A 24,027-nucleotide genomic window follows, 5' to 3' on the forward strand; every position below is an offset into this window, starting at 1 on the left:
CTGCCCATAGCTTTGTAAAGGGCTCCGTCTTCCAGTCACCCTTATTTAACCACTTAAGGTCCCTGCCCATTACAGGGTTTAGCGACTTCAAGATACACACAGTCACACCCTTACACACACACACACCAATGCATCCACGTGTGCACACAGTGGCACACTTACACACGCACACTCACCGTGCACACACAAACACACATGCACACAGATTTACACACATGCTCCCATCCATGCACCCAATTACGTGGATACACTCACATACACCCTCGCACATGCATACACACAGTAGCACGAACGCACACACAGTCACACATACACTTAGACACACACACGCTCACACACATATTGAATTAATGGAGACCAGAGGCCAGGCCAGAGCCTGCTGTCCCCAAAATTTCCAGCAGAGGGCGACGCCCAAACACCCAAGAAAGGAAAGAGACCCACAGCAGTGAGTGACAGCAGGCTCCTGTCCTTTAGAATCAATACACGCAGGTGCAGCAGAGTCCTGGGGATCGATGGGCTTCATGCCTCTCCTCCTCCCTCTCTCATTAATTCACCATCACAGTCCTTAGCAGAAACTCAAAGCCTGTTTGTAGTGTAAGAGGAGACATTGAACACAAGTAGAGCTCACTCTTTGGAGGAGTTAGCTGCACGATGGAGGGAAGAAATGGTTCATCAGTGGGAAAGTGGGTCAAGGGAAGGGACTTTTTAAGACTGAGGAAACAACAACATTTTCTGTGTTCCAATGGGAATTACCTAATGGAGTTCAGGATACATGATCAATAGACAAGAATGTATACAGAAGATATTCTACCTAGAATATAGAACATAGACATTCTATTTCTATATTCCAGGGATTAGAAAACTATGCTCCATGGACCAATCTGGCCTGTGGCCTGTTTTCCTATGGTCTATACGCTAAGAGGTGTTTTTATATTTTAAGAGGACTGTAGGGGGCACCTGGGTGGCTCAGTCGGTTCAACGTCCGACTTTGCTCAGGTCATGATCTCACGGTCTGTGAGTTCAAGCCCTACATCAGGCTCTGTGCTGACAGCTCAGAGCCCGGAACCTGCTTCAGATTCCGTGTCTCCCTCTCCCTCTCTGCCCCTCCCCCACTCACACTCTGCCTCTGTCTCTGTCTCTCTCTCTCCCTGTCTCAAAAATAAGGCGATTGTAAATGGAGAAGAGGGGCAAGAGGAAGAGGAGATCCTGAATGGGATGTGCAAAGCCTAAAATGTTTCCCATATGGTCCCTTGCAGAAAAAGAATGCCAAATCTGCTGGATAGAAGCAATAAACAATTGGAACAATATTTTCACATACCCATTTTAAAGTATTATGCACCAGAAAAAGTGAAATACTGAGGTATAAATCTGACAAAATGTGTTCCAGATTTCTATGAAGAAAATTTTAAAACACTTGTGGAAGAAACCCAAGAAGGCCCAAATTCATGGAGAGAGAAGCAATATTCATGGATTGAAAGACTCCACCTTGTGAAGGTATTCAGGCTCTGCAAATTGATTTATAGATTTGAAAAAATCACAACCCTAATTCCAGCAGGACTTTTTGTAGAAATAGATAAGCTGATGATAAAATTTACATGAAACTGCAAAAGACTTAGAATAGCCAAAAATTTCTTGACAAGGAAAAATTTAATGGAAGCTTTGCATTGGTTTGCATTTCCCTAAGGTCTAATGATGTTGTCCATCTTGTCATGCACTTATTGGACAATGAAAGAGCATTTTTTAAACAGAAGATGACGTGTAAATGTAAATGCACATTTTAGATGTAAATATAATTTTTACTTGCATAACATTACATACGAATACAAGCTGGAAGTATACGTGAGAAAATATGAAGGGATTATTTTGACTTGTTGGAATTATGGATATAAAAGTGATTTTTATTTCTTACTTTTTCTTCTTGGTGTTTTCTTCTAGGAAGACGTATTATTTTGGGGCACCTGGGTGGCTCAGTCAATTGAGCCTTTGACTCTTTTTTCTAGGACTAATTATATTAAGTTTACTTGTTTATTTTGAGAGAGACAGAGAGAGAATGCAAGCAGGGGAAGGGCGGGGGGGGAGGGTGGACAAAGGATCTGAAGTGCGGGCACTGTGCTATTAACACAGAGCCCAATGTGGGGCTCGAACTCATGAACCGTGAGAAGGTGGCCTGAGCTGAAGTCAGATGCTTAACCAACTGAACCACCCAGATGCCCTGGGAGCATCTGACTCTTGATTTCACCTCAGGTCATGGTCACAGAGTAGTGAGATCAAGGTACGTGGGTTCGCTCTCCCCATCCCTCTGCCTCTCACTCCACTGGCGATTTCTTTCAAAAAAAAAAAAAAAACCAGATGTATCGTTTTGGGAATATGAAAAAAAAAATTTGGTTTATTCATTTATTGGGTGTGCGGGGAGTGGGGGTGGGGGCGGGCAGAGGAAGAAGGAGAGAGAGTCCCAAGCAGGCTCCGCGCTGTCAGTGCAGAGCCCAACATGGGGCTCGAACCCACGATCCTTGAGATCATGACCTAAGCAGAAACCAAGAGTTGGATGCTTAACCCACTGAGCCACTCAGGCACCCCAATGGGAAAAGTAATTTCAGTTAAGAACTCGGCAAGAAAAACATGTTATTTTCAGCTTAGAATATACTAAATATTTATTCATTTAAGGTTGCAATGTTCCTTTCTTATTTTGCAGTCACTAGGCCTCCTGGGCCCCCCATCTGTGGGCCCAGAAAGGTTTGGAGGCCCTGGACTCAGTAGCCCAGGGCAGGTACTCCTACAGCCTGAGAGGAGGGAGTCCCGGAGTGGCCGCTCTCCTAGGTGCTGAAGGAGGCCCTTCCACTCCCACCCCCCACCCCCCACTCCACACCTTCTTTTCTCTCTTGGGACCCTCGTGACCTCCACCTCTTGAAACACGTAAGCAAAAATGAAGTCCGGATCATGCCTCTTTAGACGGATTTTTTTTTTTTTTTTTAGTTCCTAGCTTCATGGCCAGCTTGGCATCAAAGGCCCTTGAAGTTACTCAGAGGTAACTATGGATATTCAGAACTAACTGTATCTTCCTTTTTTTCTTTTTCTTTTGATTTAAACATTCTTTATTTTCATCTTTATAATTTACGTCCAAATTAGTTCGCATATGGTGCGACAATGATTTCAGCAGTAGATTCCTTAGTGGCCCTGACCCATTTAGCTCATCCCCCTCCCACAACCCGTCCAGTAACTCTCAGTTTGTTCTCCCTGTTTAAGAGTCTCTTCTGTTTTGTCCCCCTCCCTGTTTTTATATTATTTTTGTTTCCCCTCCCTTATGTTCACCTGGTTTGTCTCTTAAAGTCCTCATATGAGTGAAGTCATATGATATTTGTCTTTCTCCGACTGATTAATTTCACTTACCATAATACCCTCCAGTTCCATCCACATAGTTGCCAATGGCAATATTTCATTCTTTTTCATTGCTGAGTAATACTCCATTGTGTATATATATATATATATATATATATATATATATATATACCATATCTTCTCTATCCATTCATCCATCAATGGACATGTGGGCTCTTTCCATACTTTGGCTATTGTCGATAGTGCTGCTATAAACATTAGGGTGCATGTGCCCCTTTGACATAGCACACCTGCATCCCTTAGATAAATACCCGGTAGTGCAATTGCTGAGTTGTACAGTAGTTCTATTTTTGGTTTTTTGAGGAACCTCCATACTGTTTTCCAGCGTGGCTGCACCAGCTTGTGTTCCCAACTAACTAGATCTTCTAATGATAATTTTCTTCACAGAAGATTGCCACATTCCTCAATACTTAAATTTAACTTTTGTGACTACAGCCTTTTAAATGTTAGAATGCGATGCAAAAAGAAGAGAGTACTTACCACCTACTGATTGAGTGATGTTGCACATGTTGCTTATTCAGTCTCTCCATCAGTGTAACAAGGTGGCTATAACTGTATGGTAACAGAACACAGCCTCAGAGAGACCGACAATTTCCCCCCACCCAAACAGCTAGTGAATAACAGACTGTGTTTGTGACCTTGGCAGTAAAACTCCAAGGTGCCGTGGATCCAGGGTCATCTGAACCTAATTGCATCTAGTTATCTGTCCCACCTTCCTTGAAGAGTAGTCTTACCTCCTTGATCCAGGATGAAGCTGCAGGTCCCCACATCCCCCCAAGACGCAGCAAAGAAGAAAGGGGAAACTGGACAGAGAGAGTGTCTACCTCTCCATAAGGAGAGCTTCTAGAATTACCAGGTACTCTTTGACTTTTCCTATGGGACAGGGTATAGTCATTTAGCCAATCTAGTTTCAAGAAAAGCTTTCAAATGCAATCTGTATTTCAGCCTGCCGTGCACCTAAAATAAAAACTAAAGGTTATAGGAAGGCAAAAATGAATATGAGGATACACAGTTAGCAGTCTCCAGCACAGTCCATCCTGTTGACAAAACATCCAATGTGTACGCCGCTCTCTAACCAGGAACATCCCAGGAGGAGCCAATCTCAAAGGCCACCTGCTACCTCCATGTAGCCCAAATTCCAGGATCTCTGGGGGATGTGCTGTCCCCTCCCTGAAACCCTGATGTGAGCTTTTGTGGTCCAGAAATCTATACACTTAAAGACAATCATCGCCCTCAATACGTTCAACAATAGAGGGATAACTGGATCATCACCATTTAAGATTCCAACTGAGGGGTGCCTGGATAGCTCAGTTGGTTAAAGGTCCTACCCTTGATTTTGACTCAAGTCATGATCTCACAGTCGTGAGACTGAGCCCCATGTTGAGCCCTGAGCTGGATGTGAAGCCTGCTTAAGATTCTCTCTTTCCCTGGTCCTCTGCCCCTCCCACACCTGCACTGGTTCTCTCTCTCTCTCTCTCTCTCTCTCTCTCTCTCTCTCTCTCACACACACACACACACACAAAACTAAAATGAAATGGATAAAATTCCAACTGAGACTTCGTGTTCCATTAATGGCAAGCTAGATCATTGGGATTAACCTTTCAATTTAAAAAACCACAACTCTCATAGCTGGATACTTTTCCAATTAGTTTTTTTTTAAGTTTACTGATTTATTTGAGACAGACAGAGACAGTGCAAGTGGGGGACGGGCAGAGAGAGAGAGGGAGAGGGAGGGAGGGAGAGAGAGAATCCCAAGCAGGCTCCACGCTGCTAGCACAGAGCCCCATGCAGCCCTCAAACCCACGAAACTGTCAGACCACGACCTGAGCCAAAACCAAGAGTCGGACGCCTAACCAACTGAGCCACCCAGGTGCCCCCTTTTCCAATTTCTTAAATGCATAAATGACCTGAAAAGACAGTAAAGAATTACAAAGATGCCACTCAAGGGGCACCTTGGTGGCTCAGTCAGTTGGGCGTCCAACTTCGGCTCAGGTCATGATCTCACAGCTCATGAGTTCAAGCCCTGCATCGGGCTCTGCTGACAGCTCAGAGCCTGGAGCCTGCTTCCGATTCTGTCTCCCTCTTTCTCTGCCCGTCCCCTGCTCGTGCTCTGTCTCTCTCTGTCTCTCAACAATGAATAAATGTGGGGAAAATATTGTAACAAAGATGCCCCTCAAATGAAAAAAGAAGCCTGGGGGCTCCTGGGTGGCTCAGTCAGTTGAGCATCTGACTTTGGCTCAGGTCATGATCTCCCGGTCCATGAGTTCGAGCCCCTCATCAGGCTCTGTGCTGACAGCTCAGAGCCTGGAGCCTGTTTCAGATTCTGTGTCTCCCCCTCTGTCTGACCCTCCCCTGCTCATGCTCTCTCTCTCTCTCTCTCTCTCTCTCTGTCTCTCTCTCTCTCTCACTGTCAAAAGTAAATAAATATTTAAAAAAAGAAAAGAAAAAAGAAACCTGGAGTTAAAGGAGCATGAATTATACTTTTGTGCTGGAGCGAGTCAGGGAAGTGTGAAACTGTTTTCACGGCCTCACGGCCAGAGGAGAAAAATCAAAGCCTAGAGTGACATGGGAAAGAAAAGTTGTAAGAAGATCCTCCTTACATAGGTGGAAGCCTCCAGGAGCTACACTGCTCAGGGGGAGAACACATGGCAGAGGGGACTGCAAGTGTGACCTCCGCTGGAATTTAAACTGCCTTAGTGATCTTGGCACCACAAGCCTTGAACTCCATTGAACATCATCCTTGATGAGCGAGGCTCGAAGAATGCCTCCTAGAGAAAGCTACCTTCTCCAAGTTCTACACATGTTATTTCAAATATGATAACGGATACTCAAGCAAAGATAAACAGGCACACGCGACCACTAACCCTACCAGTGAAAACTAGCGAAAACAACAGACCACATAACGGATACAATGATTGCAATGATCAGACACACAGGAGAAAGCATCTATGTTTGTTTCAGTGAACATAGTGACCGTGGAAACACAGTGACGGATTGTGGGGTAAGAAAAGTTTGGGTATATTAGATAGGAACAGGTCAGAGTGGCCAGAGAGTAGTGCCACTATGGGTTCTCCACTGTGACCCAGAGATTCAAACATGCCCCTCAGTCAGTCTCTAACGGTGGTCCCTCTCCTACACAAACCCCTCCCATGGCTCCCTATTGCCTACAGGATAAAAGCCCTTATTGGGCTCTGGGAGAACCCGCAATCAGAAGGTGTGGGGGGGGGGCGTGGTCGGCTGGAGAGGCTGCCAGGGTCCTGCGCTCACACACCAGCCTCCCCTCCACCCCACCCTTCGCCCTCGCCCTCCCACTGCGTTCCCGCAGGTCCCGAGCGCCCCCTGCTGGCTATCAGTGGCGCTCGGGCAGAAGAGACCACACAGTTCTAGTCCTGGGAATCCGCCAGGGGGCGTGTGTAGGGTCGGGGTGGATCCCAAGCCAGGGGGAGCTGGCGGGTCACTGGGGGCCCGCGCTCAGCGGCTCCATCCGCAGCCAAAGCCCGCCCTCGGCGCGCAGGATGATCTCCCGCTTCCTGCGCGGCTCCTCCTTGTCGGGCAGGACCCGAAAGCGCAGCAGCGTGAGCGCCAGGACCACCTTTATCTCGGTCAGTGCGAACGTCTGCCCGATGCAGTTCCTGCGGGCGGCAGTGGGCACTCACTCGCCAGGGACCCCAGCAGGTCCCGTCGCGCCCCGAACCTGGCCCGGGACCGCCAGCCCCGCCCGCAGGGATGCCGGAGGGGACTAACCGTGCCCGGGACCCCCATATGGGGGTCCCTGAGTTTGCCTCAGATCCCAGCCCTGAGCTCCCAGACAGAGGGAAGGGGCTCTGAGCACGCCGCGGAGCCCTCCTTGGACCCAGCCACCCCCCACTGCCCAGGCCTTTACCCCCAACCTCTGGAGGAGAGGAGAGAAGGAGAACCATCCTCAACACCCCCTTTCCCGCCCCCACAGCCACGTCTGGGATCTCAGGCCCAGGCCCCTGCCCTCACCACCTCATCCCCACCTCACCTGGGTCCCGCGGAGAAGGGAATAAAAGCCAGGGAAGACCTTTCCTTGATGTTTTCTGGGTCAAAGCGGAAAGGATTGTATACCTGGGGGCGGAGAGAGGCGGGACTGTTGGATGGGGTTTCCCAAGACAGCGGCTTTGGAGACACAGGTGTGCGTTTCATGGAGGGAGCGACTTGCCAGGTCAGAACCCTGAGCCCTCCCTTAGGCCCCGCTAGGGAAGTGGCCAAGCATGAGGGTGGGTGGAGGGGAGGGAGGGGGAGGCAGCACCTCAGGGTCTGGCCACACGGATGGGTTGTGGTGGGTCCCGAAAATACTAACGAGGCAGACAACACCTGTGGGAGGGGAGGGGCCAGTCAGGAAGGGTTTCACCTCTTCCTGCCCGCGAGGCTCCTCCCCCTGGTCTTGTGGGCACCTTTGGGGATGACCCGGCCATCTGGGAGCACGACGTCCTGGGTACAGCAGCGGGAGACGGCTGCGACCGGGGGGTGCAACCGCAGACTCTCCTTGATGCACATGGTCAGGAAAGGCAACTGGGCCAGGTCGTCCCTAAGGAAGCCCCCCAACGATTAGCCAGGGATCGAATCACACTCCCGCAGACCTCCAGCTGCTCCCCGGATGCTGTGTCTCCCTCTCTCTCTGCCCCTCCCTGCTCTCTCTCTCTCTCTCAAAAATAAATATTAAAAAAAATTTTTTAAGTATTTCGGAACAAAGCCCAACATTCACACAGTACCTTTAAAAGTTAGAAAGTCTAAAGTTATACAATTTATTTAAAAAGGAAAAAAATCTCTTTGCTGGACTTACCAGGTTATTTCAACAAATAAAAGGCACCCTCCTAGGTGGAATACCTAATATAACGGTGTGGATTCTTTCTAAGTTAATTTATGTATCCAATGCACCCAATTAAAATCTAGTTGGTGTTTTTGGAGCTTAGCAATCTTATTCAGTTTGAAAAACTTAAAGTTCAAAATGTATGTCGAGTTAAAAGACCAAAAAAGAGAATCCATTCACCTGATATTAAGACCCATTACAAATGTATGGTGATAATTAAAAAATTAAATTAAATTAAATTAAATTAAATTAAATTAAAAGGCAGCAAAGCACTGTTGCAAGAACAGGAAAACAGACCCACAGAACAAGATAGAGAGCTCAGAGACAAGTACGTGAATAGGTGAAAACATAGCATCCGGTAAAGGAGGCCCCACCACCCCCAGACAAGGGATGGTTCAGACACAGACACAGACACCCCCACAGTCACACCAACACACACTCCAAAAGAACTGAAGCATCATGCACTCTACATATAAGATGGGGTCTTCTCTTACACGTGAAAGGTAAAGAAATAAGGTTAAAGAAGATGTAATATAGAAGACACCTCTGTTACCTATGATTAGGAAAGAATTCTTAAAACCCCAAAACATAAACCAGAAGACAAAAAAAGAAAAGGAAAAGAAAGGAAAGAAAGAAAGAAAGAAAGAAAGAAAGAAAGAAAGAAGAAAGAAAGAAAAGGAAAGAAGTGAAGAGAAAAGAAAAAAAAAGAAAAGAAAAAATATGCACAGAATTAAGGATTTCTGTTTAACAAAACACTCCATTCTATGGAACAATTAACATTCAGATGAGAGATTCACAGAAGATAGTTGCAATAAATATATAGATCTAGAAGAATATCTTGAATAGACAAGGAATTCCTACCAATCAACAAGAGAGATGGCAGGCGACTCAAAAGAGTAGACAAAGGACATGGTCTAGAAATTCATGGGAGCACAAACTCAGAGATTTAAAACATGAAGAGATGGGGCGCCTGGGTGGCTCAGTCCGTTGAGCATATGACTTCGGTTTACATCATGATCTCGAGGTCCATGAGTTCAAGCCCCGCGTCGGGCTCTGTGCTGAGAGCTCGGAGCCTGGAGCCTGCTTTGGATTCTGTGTCTCCCTCTCTCTCTGCCCCTCCCCCGCTTGTGCTCTCTCTCAAAACTAAATAAATAACCATTGAAAAGAAATAACTAAATAAAACTTGAAGAGATGCTCCAAGTCGCCGATTACCAGAATGGAAATTATATAGCAATGGGATGTTACCTCATATGTATTCGAGGTGAGAATTAACAAAGTGGGTGATGGTAAAGCCCGGCTGAGGCACCAGGGTGGGGGGACCCCACGCACTGACAGTAAAGGTATGGACAGGAGCCACCACTCTGCAAGGCATCGGCATGGTCAAGGAAAGGCGATGTGTGTTTCATGACCCAGCAAGTTGGCTCTCAGCCTAGGACCTGGAGACATTCTCAGACAGGTAGATAAAGACATGAACACCAAGGGGTTCATTGCGGTCATTAGATGGAAACCTTCTGGATATTTAGGTCCAAGGGACTAGAGAGGAACTTTCCATACGACAGTCCAAAGCAACAATCTAAATGTCCATAGAACCACGGATGTCTGACAAAGTCATAGTGCTATGTTTCTGAGAAAGATAAGAACCAGCAGCAGATCTGTGATATAACACAGATCTGTGAATTTTTAAATTTGTTTTAATGTTTATTTATTTTTTGAGCGAGAGAGACAGCATGAGCAGGGAAGGGGCAGAGAGGGAGAGGGAGACAGGGAATCCGAAGCAGGCTCTAGGCTCTGAGCTGTCAGCACAGAGCCCAAGGTGGGGCTCAAATTCATGAATCACGAGATCATGACCTGAGCCAAAATCAAGAGTCGGACGTCCAACCAACTGAGCCACCCAGGTGTCCCATAAACAAAATATTTTTAATAAATAAATCCATTACAAGAAAACGAACAAGTGTTACAGTTTAGCATTAGAATGGGAAGGGCCTTTCCAAGCATTAAAAAAAAAAAAAAAAAAGAAGCTATAAAAAAAAGTTAATAAACGTGACTCCAAATAAATGAACAAAAACTAAAATAAAGTCAAAAGTCAATCCAGGAAAGAATTTTTGCATAACAGAAAAGGAACTAATTTTCTTTATATGTAAAGCGTCCTCACAAATCAATTTTAAAATGAAAAACAGAAAAAACTCAAAGTAAAAAGGGCAAATTATGCAAATTGAAGCTTCACAGAAAAATAAATATGCATGGTTCATAAACATGTGAAAATCGTGCTCAGTTTTACCCACTCTTTTTTTTTTTAATTTTTTTTTTCAACATTTATTTATTTTTGGGACAGAGTAGACAGAGCATGAACGGGGGAGGGGCAGAGAGAGAGGGAGACACAGAACTGGAAACAGGCTCCAGGCTCTGAGCCATCAGCCCAGAGCCCGACGCGGGGCTCGAACTCACGGACCGCGAGATCGTGACCTGGCTGAAGTCGGACGCTTAACCGACTGCGCCACCCAGGCGCCCCATACCCATTCTTAAAGTGATATTCATTAGGATAATGAAGTATTCTATTCACCTACCAGACTGGCAAGAGTTTTAGAATTTCATTATGCACACTGTCAGCAAAGATGCGAGAAAATTGTCACTCTCAAAATCTGTCTAGAGGAGTGGATTTGTCAAGAGCGATTACATTGTGAAAACTCAAATGGTCTTTGATTCAGCAATTCCACACCCAGAAATGTGTTCTGGAGAGACATCCTCACATGGGAGCAAAAATCAGTGTGTACATGGATGTTTGCTACATCATGTTTATTACAGCATAAGGCTCCAAACTATACAAATGACCCTCGGCAGGGGAATGTTTACGTAATTATGGTACATCCATCTGATGGAATACTACACAGTTATCAAAAGGAGGAAATACAGATCACTAGTCCTATCAAGCACTGCAGGGTAAATCGGTACAGAGGTGCTAAAAGGCAATTCAGCAATATCTGTCATGAATGCAAATCATCACATAAACGTCCCCAACAGAGGGGTGAGCTGAATAAAGTGTGCGATTTACAATTAGAGAGGAGTCGAAAACAACTGTTGAGAGAAAAGAGAAAAGAACAAGTAACCAAATGTGTGTGTGTTTCTATTAAAACCATTATAACTATAGAAATACATAGCTACAAGACCTTCTGAAAAGTCTGAAAGGACATATGACAAATTGATGTCCCTGGAGGCCCCTCAGGAGAGAGGGGATTGATTAGGCTTGGGGGGACAGCAACAAAGGTGGACCTAACCTTCTCCGTAGTGTTGCATTTTGTGCAAGGAGAAGAAAAAAAAGGACTTCTTCCCATTATGGATTTTGTAATTCAAAATTAATTTCCCAAAACTTACGTCTGGAGGGGAAAGGAAAAGATCTTGAAGTTATATTGTCAGTGTGCATGCCTGAATGCTCTGTGTTTTCTCTCAGCTGTGGAGAGAAAAGACTAGGCGCAAAATGAGAGAGACTGTGGGCACATGGGTGTGGGCAGAGATGATCACTGGAAGCACACCAGAGATCATCAAAGGTGGGGATGGGATTGGGGTGCTGGATAAGGCAGAGGCTTGTGTGAGGTAAGGAAAGTATTTAACCCTGTGCTCCTTTTGCAATATATACGTATATCAAACCCTCGTGGTGTATACCTTGTGTTGTATACACAGTATTTTATGTCAACTATATCTCAATAAACCCGAGATTGAAAAAAGACAAAGGCTTATTATATCCATTGTAAAGCATTTCCCACCATTTGAATTGTTACCAAGGGCACTAAGTGTTTGAAGTTGAGAGACACACAAAAACACTTCTCCACTTCACGCAACTGCTGTACTGAGCCCAGCCTTGAAGTTGAAGGCACTACCTCCAAAGTGTTCAGTCCAACATCTCTTCCCCATTCTTCAGCCCTTGGCCCCAAATCTCCCTGGGATCCCCAGGCTCCACCTCATCTCCTCCAGTTTGCAGATATGTTTAATTCGAATATCTGACTTGTCTGTCCCCTGCTCAAACATCTCCCATGGCTCCCCACTGCCTTCCTATATTAGTCACGAATCTCCCTTCAAGAAAGAACTTGATGTCCAGCTCCAAGGAGTGCAGTCGGCTGACAGCCTCCAGTTAGAGGGCCTCTGGGCTCTGCAGCAGCATTCAAGCCAAGGCCACACTTTCTTGGGCAGGTCCCAGCCACTGAGAGAGCATGGTGGGCCCCTACTTTCTGATCACTTCTGCCCAATGTGAGACTCCCTCCCTGAGAGCAGTATCCCTGAACACTTTTATCCAATAAAATCTTTTATCCAATAGAATCTTTTATCCAATACTGGCTTCCCAGAGGACTTGAACTGACACCTTTGGAAAATCTTCACGTGGTTTCCAAAGCAGACCAAGAAGGGCTTCCATTACCAACTACCAGCTCCAGCCTCACTGGGAGCCTCACAGATGATTCACACTGTAAATTTCACAAGGATCCAGCCACGTTTACTTCCTCCCAAACACGCCAGGCCCACCGCTGCATGCCGCCATCAGGGCCTTTGCCCAAACTGTCCGTAAGGCCTGGAGCACTGTCCACTACCCATTCCCAGAGAGCTGAATTCATATTTGCTTCTTTGCTACCCAGCCTCACCCCCTTCTTTCCTCCATGATCCAGCCTTGACCAAGTAGGACTTAAAGGGGACTGGACATGGAGTTGAGAAGGAGGGGCAGTGTAGACATGTTTACTGAACCAAGCAATGGGTAACTTTTTTACCTTCAAGGACTACTTGTGAATCCCTGGAATAGATAGTAGGTGAGAATTAGATATAAGAGCAAAAATTAAGAGCAGGGTTCTCTAGGGGAAATGTGCAACTTCAGGCAGAAAAGCAAGGGAGAGAATTTCATTTACTGAACACACGCTGGATGGCATCTGTTCTACACACATTGTCACGGTTCTCCAAGCAGCCCTTGGAGGAGACATTCCCTGACCTGTCCCGCCCCCATTTACAGAGGAGAAAGGTGGTACTCAGAAAAGGGAATTGGTTTTATTCAAGTCACATAGCAAGCAAGCAGGGCAATACATGTGGACACTCCAATCTTTCTGTTGCATAAGCCTGCTTTCCCCTGCTCTCCAGGCTGGGTACCATACCCTTGCCTCTGGGTTCTGCTCCTAGTCTCTCTAAGCAATAATGACACAATCAACAAAAAGTTCTTTCCCCTTCCCCAGCAGGGGAGCAGAGCCAATGAGAGGGGTTCCAGAACAGGACATGAGGACCTGCACTCACCATTCAATCTCTTTAGGCTCACGGTCCCTCAGGAGCTCTTGCACCTCCTGCCGACAGCGCTCCTGATACTCTGGGTGCTTCGCAAGGTTGTACAGGACCCAGGAGAGACCACTGGCCGTGGTGTCATGGCCTGAGAGGCAGCCAGACAGGCTTGGGTCTCTGGGCTTGTTCAGCACCAGAGGGTGGACAGCGCCCTTCATTAGGGCCCTCAGGGAGTTTGGGGAAGATGAGGTGGGATGGGGTGGTCCAGGGCCCACCTGCCAAGTCCCTGGGATTGGACAGACTCCTACCCCCTGCAGTCCCACACTGGGATGCTTACCCCCAAACATGAAGGTGTCAGCTTCAGCTCGGATATCCTCATGGGACAGTTCCTTCCCATCTTCATCCTGCAGAAAGGGCACGACCTCCTGAATCACACCAGCTCGAGGGCACCTGAGTCTCACCTGAAACAGTCCCTCAGGCTCCATCATCAAAGCAGGATTCATCCCTCATCATCTCTAGAGCCCTATCCCACAGGTCTCCCTGTCTCCAGCTTTCTTCTCCCAAGCAGCCTTCTACAAAGTCACGTCTAAAACATATCCCTGACCTGTCTCTCCCTTCCTCAAGCACCTTCCATGGCTCCTCAGTACCCGCTGGGTCAAGTCCAAGTTCTCCCATCTGACATTTGAAGTCAAGGTCCATTCTAACTCTTGAATTCTGATCCCAGGGAAGCCCACCTTGGCCAGCAGGAGCACATCAATGAAGTCCAAAGTCTTGGCCTTAGCCTTGGCCTTGAGGAAGTCATGGGAGCCCTCAGTAATGAGGGAGCAGCGCCTCTCCTGGATGATGGCATCTGTGAAGTTGTGCACCAGGTCACAAGCCCTGCGGAAGCGCCGCCCATCAGGGGTGAGGTAGTACAGCAAGTCCGGGTGCAGGAAGATCTGCCTCTGCCGTTTCACCACAAGGGCACTGAGCTCCAAGATGGCAGCAATATATTCACTGGGGCTCCTGAAGGGTCAGGCCATAGAGAACAGCTCCTTAACCCACGTGAGGCCCTAGGAGTGCCTTCCAACCAGAACCTCAGAAGCATGTCCCTACAAAACAGAGTGTCCTCCAGGCATGCTTCTCTCTCCACCTGCCATCTCTGTCAATGGAATCATGGCCCAGACCCTGGGAACACCTTGGGTATCACACTCATCTCTCTTCTGTCCTACACAGTATCTGCCCCTGCCCATTCCTCCTTACTTTCCCCCAAATCTGCCCCATTTTCGCCACCACATTCCAGCTGCTTCCTCCTCAAATTCTGTGTCTATGTGACAGTTGGTCTTCTCTAGAGTCCGATGTCCAAGAACAGCTCTGACCATGGCCTTCATCTGCTCAAATACCTTCCACCTTCCATCTCTGGAAACCTCAGGATAAAGCTCAGACCCCTTTGCTTCACGTTTCAATATCCTTAAGATTAGCCCCCCTGCCAACCCTCCAATCTCATTCCCAAGGTGGCACATGCTTTATTCATCCTAGTCCTGTTGGCCTTTATCAAGCATTTTTGCTTACCTGAAACCTTACCTTTCTCTTTCCCTTCCTTGTCCTTCTTTGTCTCACTCTGATCCATCTTCTCCAGGAAGTCCCATCTGACCGCCCTGGCCACCCTCCCTTCTCCATCGACTCCCTTGGGTCTAGGGTTCATGTTCCCAGGTCCTGAGCAAGCACTCACTCCTGGCAATTGCTGTCAAAACTGAAGACACATTTCTGCAGACTGTCCAGGGTCATGAGGCTGATGTGCTCAAACATGTCCAATCGGGTGCTGCCCGCTGAGACTAGGCGCTTCCACTTGGCCTGGACAGAGAAAGGGGCACATCTGGGGCTGGGACCTACCTCCCCTGAGCTCCCCCTCAGTCCCAATCACCAGGATGGACTCCCCAAAACCTAGGCTCCTGGTCCTCCACCCCAGGCACCCATCTCCAGGGAGGACCAGGCTTGGGAGGGAATAGAAACTCTTACTATTAACACCCAATGGCTGGGGGTCAGGAGACATGAGTTCAAATCCTGGCTCTGCTTCCTACACCCCTGTGTGCCCTTGGTCACCCCACTGCTGTCCTCTGGACTCCACCTGTCAAAGCTTCAGTAACAGTTAAGATGACTTGCTCTGTTGTCAGACAAACCAGGTTGGAATCCCAACTCCATTTATTAGCTCACTTGCTAGCTGTGTGAACGGGAGCATGCTCCCTAACCTCTCTGAGCCTCAGTTTCATCACCCGTAATGAGACAATAATCATCATCTCTACCTTATATATATGAAATTAGATAAGACAACGTGTGCAATAGAACTGGTGCATGAGGGGCAGTGGGGAGGCTCAGTCGGTTACGTGTCCAACTTGGGCTCAGGCCATGTTCTCATGGTTCCTGATATACACCAAGAGCTAAGTAACCATTAGCTCTCACCCTCATCTTCGTCATTATCATAGAGGTAGGCGACTGTTGCAAAAATGTCTCCATTTCCTCATCCCTCCCTCTACCTTCACCCTTTGCAATGAGGTTTGGCAGATCTTCCATTAGGAGGTAAAACCTCTTTCTCCAGCTCTTGAATTGGAGCTGGATGTGGGACTTGCTTCCACCAACAGAAGAAGGTGGAGGTCCCGGTTGCCTGTTCTGAAACTAGGCTTCAAGAGGTACTGCATGTTTCTGCTTGTTCTCTTGGAGCCCAGGGTCTACCATGCGATCAAGCCTAGGCTAGCCTACTGGAAGATGAGGGACAAATGCGGGAGTCTGGTTGTCCCACCAAGGCCATCCTAGACTAGCCAACCATTAGCCAAGCCCCAAATGTGTGGCAGAGCTGAGCCTGGAAAAGCAGAGCTGTCTCCCAAACCCAGCCATGGCCACAGACACCTGAGTGATTCCAGCCAAAATAAGAACTATTCTCCGGACTCATCATCTTGCGAGCAATAAAACACAAATCCTTTCAACCTCATGAGTTTTAAGGTGCAGTTCAGTGAAGAAAGAGCTGCCATACAATCTTCATCATTAGTGTCTCAAGTTTCACAGAGTTTCAGTGAGGCAGATTAGAAGCTAACACCTTCCGAGCACCTACAATGTGCCAGGACCGTGATTCCATTACATCATCTTGACCACCCTTTAAGAAGGGCTTATAATCCTCATTTGACACATGGGGAAACTGATGCTTGGAGACGAAATAGAATGGCCCAAAAGTCATCTAGCAAAGCCAGGACTCCAGGCCACTCCCCTTTTCCCAAGGCTCCAGCCTGGTCCCTGGGTTTCAACTCACATGCATGATGTCTGCACTTTTGTTGAAAATCTTCACATAGGATTTCAAGATTTCAAAGTGGAAGGCAGGTGTCAGCAAACGACGGTGGTGGCTCCACTTGTCACCAGCAGTCAGCAGGAGCCCATCCCCTAGTAGAGGCAGCCACGAGGAGTAGGCAAGGGCAGTGCTTTCCCCTGAGACCCCAAGGTTGTCCCCAACCTCCTTCACTTAACAGTTACTCACCCAGCCAGGGCCTCAGAAACCTGTAGAAAAACTTATCCTTGGGCACGATGGTGGCTGGCAGGAGAGACAGATCATCAGGGGCCATAGAGACGAGGCAGGGATGGGCTTTGGGTTGGGGGGTGGAGGATCCAAGCCAGGGGAATGCATACCCCCTCCAACCTCCATAGTGGGAATTCTATAGGGCAGAGTGGGGAGGTGAGGGGGGACAAGACCAGGCTGCAGCACAGAGCAGAGCAAAGGCAGAGCCCATGGACCTACCCCTAGGTACTTAGATGCTCCCGAAAATAGGGCACAACACACCCAACATGCCTTGTCATGGCTCCTTGCCGGTCCGACATGTTCGAAACACCCAAGCACAAATCAGCACTCCACAAAATGCCTTTACAGGGACCTAGGACATCGCACCTGTCCCAGAACCCTCTGACATCTCCTGGAACTTCTGACATGGCCCCAACACATGGTAACGTGCCCTGACACGAAACAACATGCGTAACACACACTGGCCTCATGCAGCATCCTCTGAATGGACCCAAAGACAATCTGACACGACCTCAGTGTGTCTCATAGACGGTCCCTGGCAGGACTTAAATATGGTCCCACTAATGTCCCAGACATGGCCCAGGTGTGACCTAGCCTTTCTCAGGATTCTCTTCCATCCCATAGTTATCATTAAGTGCTTAGGCTCAGGGGCTTCTCTGTCCTTAAGAGACCTAACAATGTTGCCACCCTCAGATGCTGAGCTCCCCCCACCACAACGAGCTGCCACTGCTCCCTCGTGCCTCTAGACCAGCTCCCCACAACACTCTGTGCATCTTCCCCCACAACACTCTGGCCATCTCCCTACCCCAAATCCCCTTCCAACTAAAGGTCCCTCCTACCAGAGGCAGTTAGGGCAGCCAAGAACACACAGAAGAAGTAAGAGAAAGCCTTCGGCATGCTATGTGACCTTGAGAAGTTATTATGCCTCCTTGAACCTCCGTTTCCCCACCCAGGAAATGCCCCCCTAGCAGAGATGCCAGTGAATGGACATCTGTGGTATCTGCCTGTCCATCCCCTTCTGGAACCAACACCTCGCTCCTCTTCCTCCTTCAGTCCAAGTAGCTAGGGAGGGTGGCCATGCCACTCCATCCTCCGTTCCAGAGCTGAACATATGACCCTAACCCTTAACAATCAAGTTGCCATGACTAGAGGAAGAATTGGTCCCTGTGACCCAAGCCAGGCCAATTTAAGAGAATCCTGCAACTATTTCTGGGTCTTCAGAGAATGAGCTCACGTTTTCATTGGGGTTGAGCTTCTTAGACTCATCTTTGTCAACATGAGAGTGAAGCTGTCACCAAGGAACACAGAACTACAAGAGAAAGACAGATTCCCAATGGCACTGTTTGAAGACTGGATCCAACCACGCCTGAAGACAACATTCCTTCAGCTTTTCAGTCAATAGATTCCCTTTCTTCTCTTAGACCAACATTGCTGAATTTCCACCACTCAAAATTGAAAACGACTGAGAACCAGAGAGAGCCAGGGACCTGCCCAGAGTCGCCCAGCAGGTTAATGGCAGGTCTCCATCAATACTACCTACTTCCCTGCTCAACCTGGTCTGTCCAGAGGTGCAAAGAACTGGGAACAGGGACAAGGGAGTGGCTGGGTCAGGTGCTCCTGGGAGAGATACCTGGGGCCTGGAGCAGGGGGGCAACGAACTTGGGGTGGACGAACCGCAGAAGTGGGTAGATGGGCCCCATCCACCACAGGTGAACATCACGGAAGCTGTGGCTCAGACTCTCCATGAACCTCAAGTCTTCTTCATTGCTCCTTACCTGGGGATGGCAGGGTGGAGGAGGAAGGCCAGGTCAGGCAGCAGCCCCAGAAGCTTACAACTTCCCACTGCATCCCCTCTTCTGCCTGCATTATTAGTCTACACCTTTACATCTCACCAAGTCAGCTTCCCTTTGTTGGTCTGTTTGTCTCTTTTTGTGTGTCTATCTATGTGCCTCTCCCTCTCCCTTCACTCTCACAATCTTCCTCTTTATCTTTAGGTAGGTGATAGACAGCCAGATGATAATAGCTAGATTATGGAGAGCAACATGATGATGATAGATAGATAGATAGATGATAGATAATGAGATAGATAGATAGATAGATAGATAGATAGATAGAGATAGAGAGATAGAGAGAGATAGATAGATTATAGAGAGATACATAGACAGAGAGAGAGAGAGAGAGAGTGAGGGGAAGAGAGAGAAGAGGGATGACAGATAAATGGGAAGATGGTTGGATGGATGCATGGACAGATGGACGGACAGACAGATATATGGATGCATAGATGCATGGATGGATGGACGCTTGGATGGACGGGTGGATGCATGGACAGACGTATGGATGCATGCATGCATGCATGGGTGGATGGATGAAGAGAGAAAGGAAAGAGATGAGAGATGCATGGGTAGATGATAGATGATAGATGATATGTGTTTGTGTATGTTTCTTTTACATTCTCTGTATGTCCTCTCTGACTCCCTCAATTTTTCTCTGTATCTCTCTCTTTCTTCACCTCTATTTCTCTCTCTATCTCTCCCACTCCAAATGTCTCTGTCTCCTGACCTGCACACCCTCCATGGCTCCCCAGAACCCTCAGAATAAACCCCCTGCCCCCACACAGTCCTGCAGCCCCGCTGGCTCTGCTGTCCCCTCCACCTTCTCCCTGCCTCTCACCAGCATTGCTCTTTATGCACTCAACTCATGGTTGCTCAAAACCCTGGTGCTCGCAAGGCAGTGGGGTGGCTCAGTTGGTTAGGCATCTGACTCTTGATTTTGGCATGGGTCATGATATCACTATTCATGAGTTCAAGAGCTGCACTGACAGTGTGGAGCCTGCTTGGAATTCTCTCTCCCACTCTCTCCCTCTGCCCCTCCCCCACTCATGCGTGTTCTCTCTCTCTCTCTCTCTCAAGAAATAAATAAACTTTAAAAAAAACAGGTGTTTGCTTTGTCCCCTCCAGGCCTTTGAGTGGGCTATTCCTCTCCACAGTATATACTTTCTCTTCTTTTCTTAAAAAATTCCTACCCTGGGGCGCCTGGGTGGCGCAGTCTGTTGGGCATCCGACTTCAGCCAGGTCACGATCTCACGCTCCGTGAGTTCGAGCCCCGCGTCGGGCTCTGGGCTGATGGCTCAGAGCCTGGAGCCTGTTTCCGATTCTGTGTCTCCCTCTCTCTCTGCCCCTCCCCCGTTCATGCTCTGTCTCTCTCTGTCCCCAAAATAAATAAACGTTGAAAAAAAAAATTCCTACCCATCAGTCCAGACCCCCTTCCAACAACTCCTTCTCTAAGAAGGCTCCCAGACTACCCAAACAGCAGATGCCTTGCTTCCCCTCTGAGTTCCCCTTACCCCTGTCTCTCCATCAGACCCACTCTGACCACACAGAATTGAAGGTGTCTCTAGCTCTACATGCCCAAGATTGGGGTTCCCCCAAGACAATACCTGGATTGAGCCTCCCCAAGGACACTCCTGAAGCAGTGTCCAGAAGAAAGCAATGACCAAGGTCGCCCAAGAGCAGAAAGGACCTTGGAATCCACAGGGACCTCACAGAAGCCTGGCAGGGAGGGGTATGTGGCCCTCAAATGCTACCACCGTGCCCATGGCTACATATTCCAGATGGGTACCTGTGGCATGATGACAGAGCAGGCAATGCCACGGTGGCAAGAAATGATGGGAGCCCAAGCAGATCATAAACCCTGCGAGTAGGCAGCCACCAGCTGAATTAAGACCCTCAATCCCTGCTCTGTGGGGTGGACCTACAAGCAAGACAGGGGCCATCACCTCCGCAGAAGGAGCCACGGCAAGTTCCCCTGCAACCTCTGCCGTGGTCAGTGTGTCCAGACTCTGCATAGACGGAGGGGATCTCTGTTTCTTCCTGCTCCTTCCCTTGGGGGCAGAGTGATCCCGGAAGACTCTCCATGTCGCAAGGGTCCCTCCCATGACACAGGGAGAAGACACGCTCTCTGCCCCCAGAGAGGCTGACCTTGGCTTGAGAAGTCAGATCTTTCTTCTTCCGGGAATCATTCCAATCTCAGGGAAGTGCCCATGGGAACAGCAGGGTGGCCTCACGTTTTGTACTGGGGCTCGTTCCCATGTCCTGTCATGTCCTGGCCAGTCCACACAGCCCCCCGCTCCCCAGATGGTGAAGGTGTGCAGACCTTCCAGCTCTGACAGACCCCAGGACACAGGTGTGAGCTCTGCCCATCAGTCAGGAGGGCAGCTCCCACGTATGTCCTCTTCTGCCCACCAGCTGGAATGGTGCATCCCATCTGTCTGTCTGTCTGTCTGTCTGTCTGTCTATCTGTCTATCTACCTCTACCTATGAACTTATGGACTATCTATGAACCTATCCCCTGAACCTATGGACTCACCCATCAGCCGTGCCTTTTACAAATGAAGAAACCCAGGCCGCGTCTCCCAAAAGGAGAAGGAGGCGGGCTTGCCTCCCAGTGAGGCATCCTCTCCAGTCCCACGGGAAGCCCCATCCCGGCCTGACAAATACTTCCAGATGATCCAGACAGGTGAATACGAGTCATTTTCACTTTTGTGACTGTTCCCTGCTCCCTAAGAACTCTGAGGAATTTGAGGAGATTGGCCCAGAGAGGGAGAGTGACTCAGCTGAGGTCACACAGCTGAGTGAAGAGTGACCAAGACCAGCCTCCATGGCCAAGCCCTCATAGGAGGTGTAGGAACTGTAATTTTATAACATTCCTGCTACCTCCATAACTTGCTGAGAAATTGCCAACACCCAGAATATCAGGTAACATTCAGGACAAGCTTAGGGCATCCTGTTGTGTAATGAGCTGGTTTGTGGGAGGGCAGGGGTGGAGCTGGCCCCTGTCCCTTTGGCATTGGATGACCAAGGGAGGTGATGGTAAGTTCATCCAAACCTAGAACAAGGCCTCCACCATGACATTATCAAACAGTTATTAAGTGCCAACTGTATGTCAGCTCCTGAGCCGGCCATTATAGATACCAATCTATACCCAGTGCCACTGTCTAGTGAGAGAGAGAAAAAGAGAGATAATAAACAAATAACTGGACAATTAACTGTTTGAGTGTGAGCAGGACCAAGTCAGAGGTCAAGGTCCAGGGGGGGAAGTCAAGGGAGGCTCGTAGAAATTACACCTGAGCTGAAAATGCAACCAGAAAAGGAGGGATCGACCCAGTGGCTGCAGGAAGGGAAGCCCTTCCAGGCAAAAGAGCAGCACAAGCAAAGGGCCTGAGGTAGGAAGGGTTTGGCTCGTGGAGGAGAGAAAGCAGGAGCTTGGAGGGTCCAGGGTGTGCACGGGGCCAGGAGGGCAGCAGAGCCTGGCCAGGCAACACGTGGTCTCTCTCTAGAATGATGATCAGTCTTACAGAATGGTTTTCAGCTGAGTAGTGGTGTTAACAGAAGTGAAATTTCAGAAAAACCTCTCCTGGGTTAAAGACAGAAAGGACCACAGGGGAGACTGGGGCCAGAGAGCTGGAAGCTTATAATTCATTTGTGGTGGGAGTTGATGGCCCCCTTGGGAGTCAGAGCCCCCCCAGGTGAGGCAATGGCCTGGGGAGCCAGAGAAGAGGGCAGGTCGGTTAGGACCCTGAAGGCTCCCCGCATGGAAAGGTGGGGTGAGGAAGAGCCAAGTGGAGACCGGGGCTGGGTGGTGTGCGAGAACCCAGAAGACAAGGATTCTGGGCAGCTGCGGTGGTCAGCAGGACCAGATTGCTTCCGGGGGGTGATGAGGTCATGGTCATGTCCTGGAAACATGACAGGGGTGGGAACCAGGCAGGAATGGGTGAAGACGGGCTGCCGAGATGCAGACACTGAATGAAATAGGTTTGGTCACGAAGGTCAAGGCCAGGGTGATTCCTTCTGAAAGGGGAAGTGGTCAACTTTTATCCCAGTTGGGCAATGGGGCTCGTTGATGTATCTTGGGAGTGAAAGGCAAGATCACAAAAAGGAGGCAGAAGAAAAGGGCGCACAGCTCACCCCTCTCCTCCAGCCCAGCAGCACCCCATGGCGGGAGAGGGGAGCAGAGGTCAGAACTGATTCCGTGGGGAAGCCAAACCCCACAGATACGATGTGTTTGCCTGAGGCCAGCAAACATGGGCCAGGCAGGGAGCGGACCCTGCACGGTGGCCCCTGGCAAGATTGTGGGGACACCGGGGAACTTGGCTCTTTGCAGCCCTCCTCTGCTGTCCCAGACCCCAGCCCCACCCCAGGTCCCCGTTCCCCACCCTTGGGAAAGTGCCTCCACCCCGATGCCCCAGGCCCGTCCTGCCACCCACACTCACCAGTCCCAGGTGACCCCAAAACCAGCTCTGCTTCGGGGGCTGTGGGAAACACCGGAGGCGGCAGCAGGTGTCATAGAAGCTGTAGCTCCAGGCCAGGACGCGGGCCAAGAGCCAGGAGGCCCCCACCAGCAGCAGGAGCAGCCATGGGGAGGCTGCCACCTGCCCAAGTCCCAGCCAGGACAGGCTCAGCATCCTGGAGGCAGAGGGGACAGATTTTGCTGAGGCCGAGGAAATGGGCCCAAGGGTGAGCTCTCTGGACTCTTCAGGAACAGAGGGAGAGCCCCTCCCCCACACCGGGATGGGAGGGGCATGGACAGACAGGGGTAGGGATAGTGAGTGCTCAGCACTGGGCAAACAGTGATTCAGAGAGGGGAGGAGGACCTAGACAATTCCAGAGGGAGAGGCAGAGTGAGTGAGAGGGAGACAAAGACAGAGAGTGAGAGATAGCTAACCACCCACCAGTAGCCACTCTGCTCCCAGCGGCTCTCTGGAGCCACCCCACCCTTGGGCAGCATCCTTCACTACCCAGGATCAAGACCCCCAGCCAGGTACCTTCAGACCAGGGCAGCTTATCCACACAGCCTCCTCTCCCCTCCTCTTGGAAAGTCTTTGTCCCTGGCGCCTGACCTAGGGGACACTGGCAGTGGCCAGGCTAAACCAGCCAATCCCTGCCTGCCTGCTTACCTCCTCCCCACCTGGCAGTGGCCCAACTAGTAGGTGGGGGAGGGGGACTTCCGTGTTATAAAG

General features: G+C 49.1%; 1 protein-coding gene across 3 annotated transcripts; it reads right to left on the reverse strand.

Moving 5' to 3' along the window:
- Positions 1-6,296: 6,296 nt before the first annotated feature.
- LOC147583688 (cytochrome P450 4F3-like) lies at positions 6,297-23,986 on the reverse strand. Of its 3 annotated transcripts, none has more exons than XM_086698776.1 (13): positions 23,833-23,986; positions 23,281-23,473; positions 18,643-18,787; positions 16,974-17,027; positions 16,752-16,879; positions 15,183-15,304; positions 14,206-14,476; positions 13,809-13,875; positions 13,490-13,619; positions 7,815-7,948; positions 7,670-7,734; positions 7,403-7,485; positions 6,297-7,028 (listed from the first exon to the last, which is right to left on the reverse strand). In XM_086698776.1, exons 2-13 carry the CDS (start codon positions 23,470-23,472, stop codon positions 6,851-6,853), a joined length of 1,569 nt encoding a protein of 522 aa, XP_086554902.1. In that variant the 5' UTR covers position 23,473; positions 23,833-23,986; the 3' UTR covers positions 6,297-6,850. The 3 variants fall into 3 exon arrangements, with proteins under 3 accessions (XP_086554902.1, XP_086554903.1, XP_086554901.1); XM_086698777.1 differs by having other exon boundaries at positions 14,206-14,350; positions 23,740-23,880; XM_086698775.1 differs by having other exon boundaries at positions 23,740-23,877.
- Positions 23,987-24,027: the final 41 nt, after the last annotated feature.

This window comes from Puma concolor, chromosome A2 (genome assembly GCF_028749965.1).
Source record: "Puma concolor isolate L17-30 chromosome A2, mPumCon1.1.hap2, whole genome shotgun sequence".
Lineage (NCBI taxonomy): Eukaryota > Metazoa > Chordata > Mammalia > Carnivora > Felidae > Puma > Puma concolor.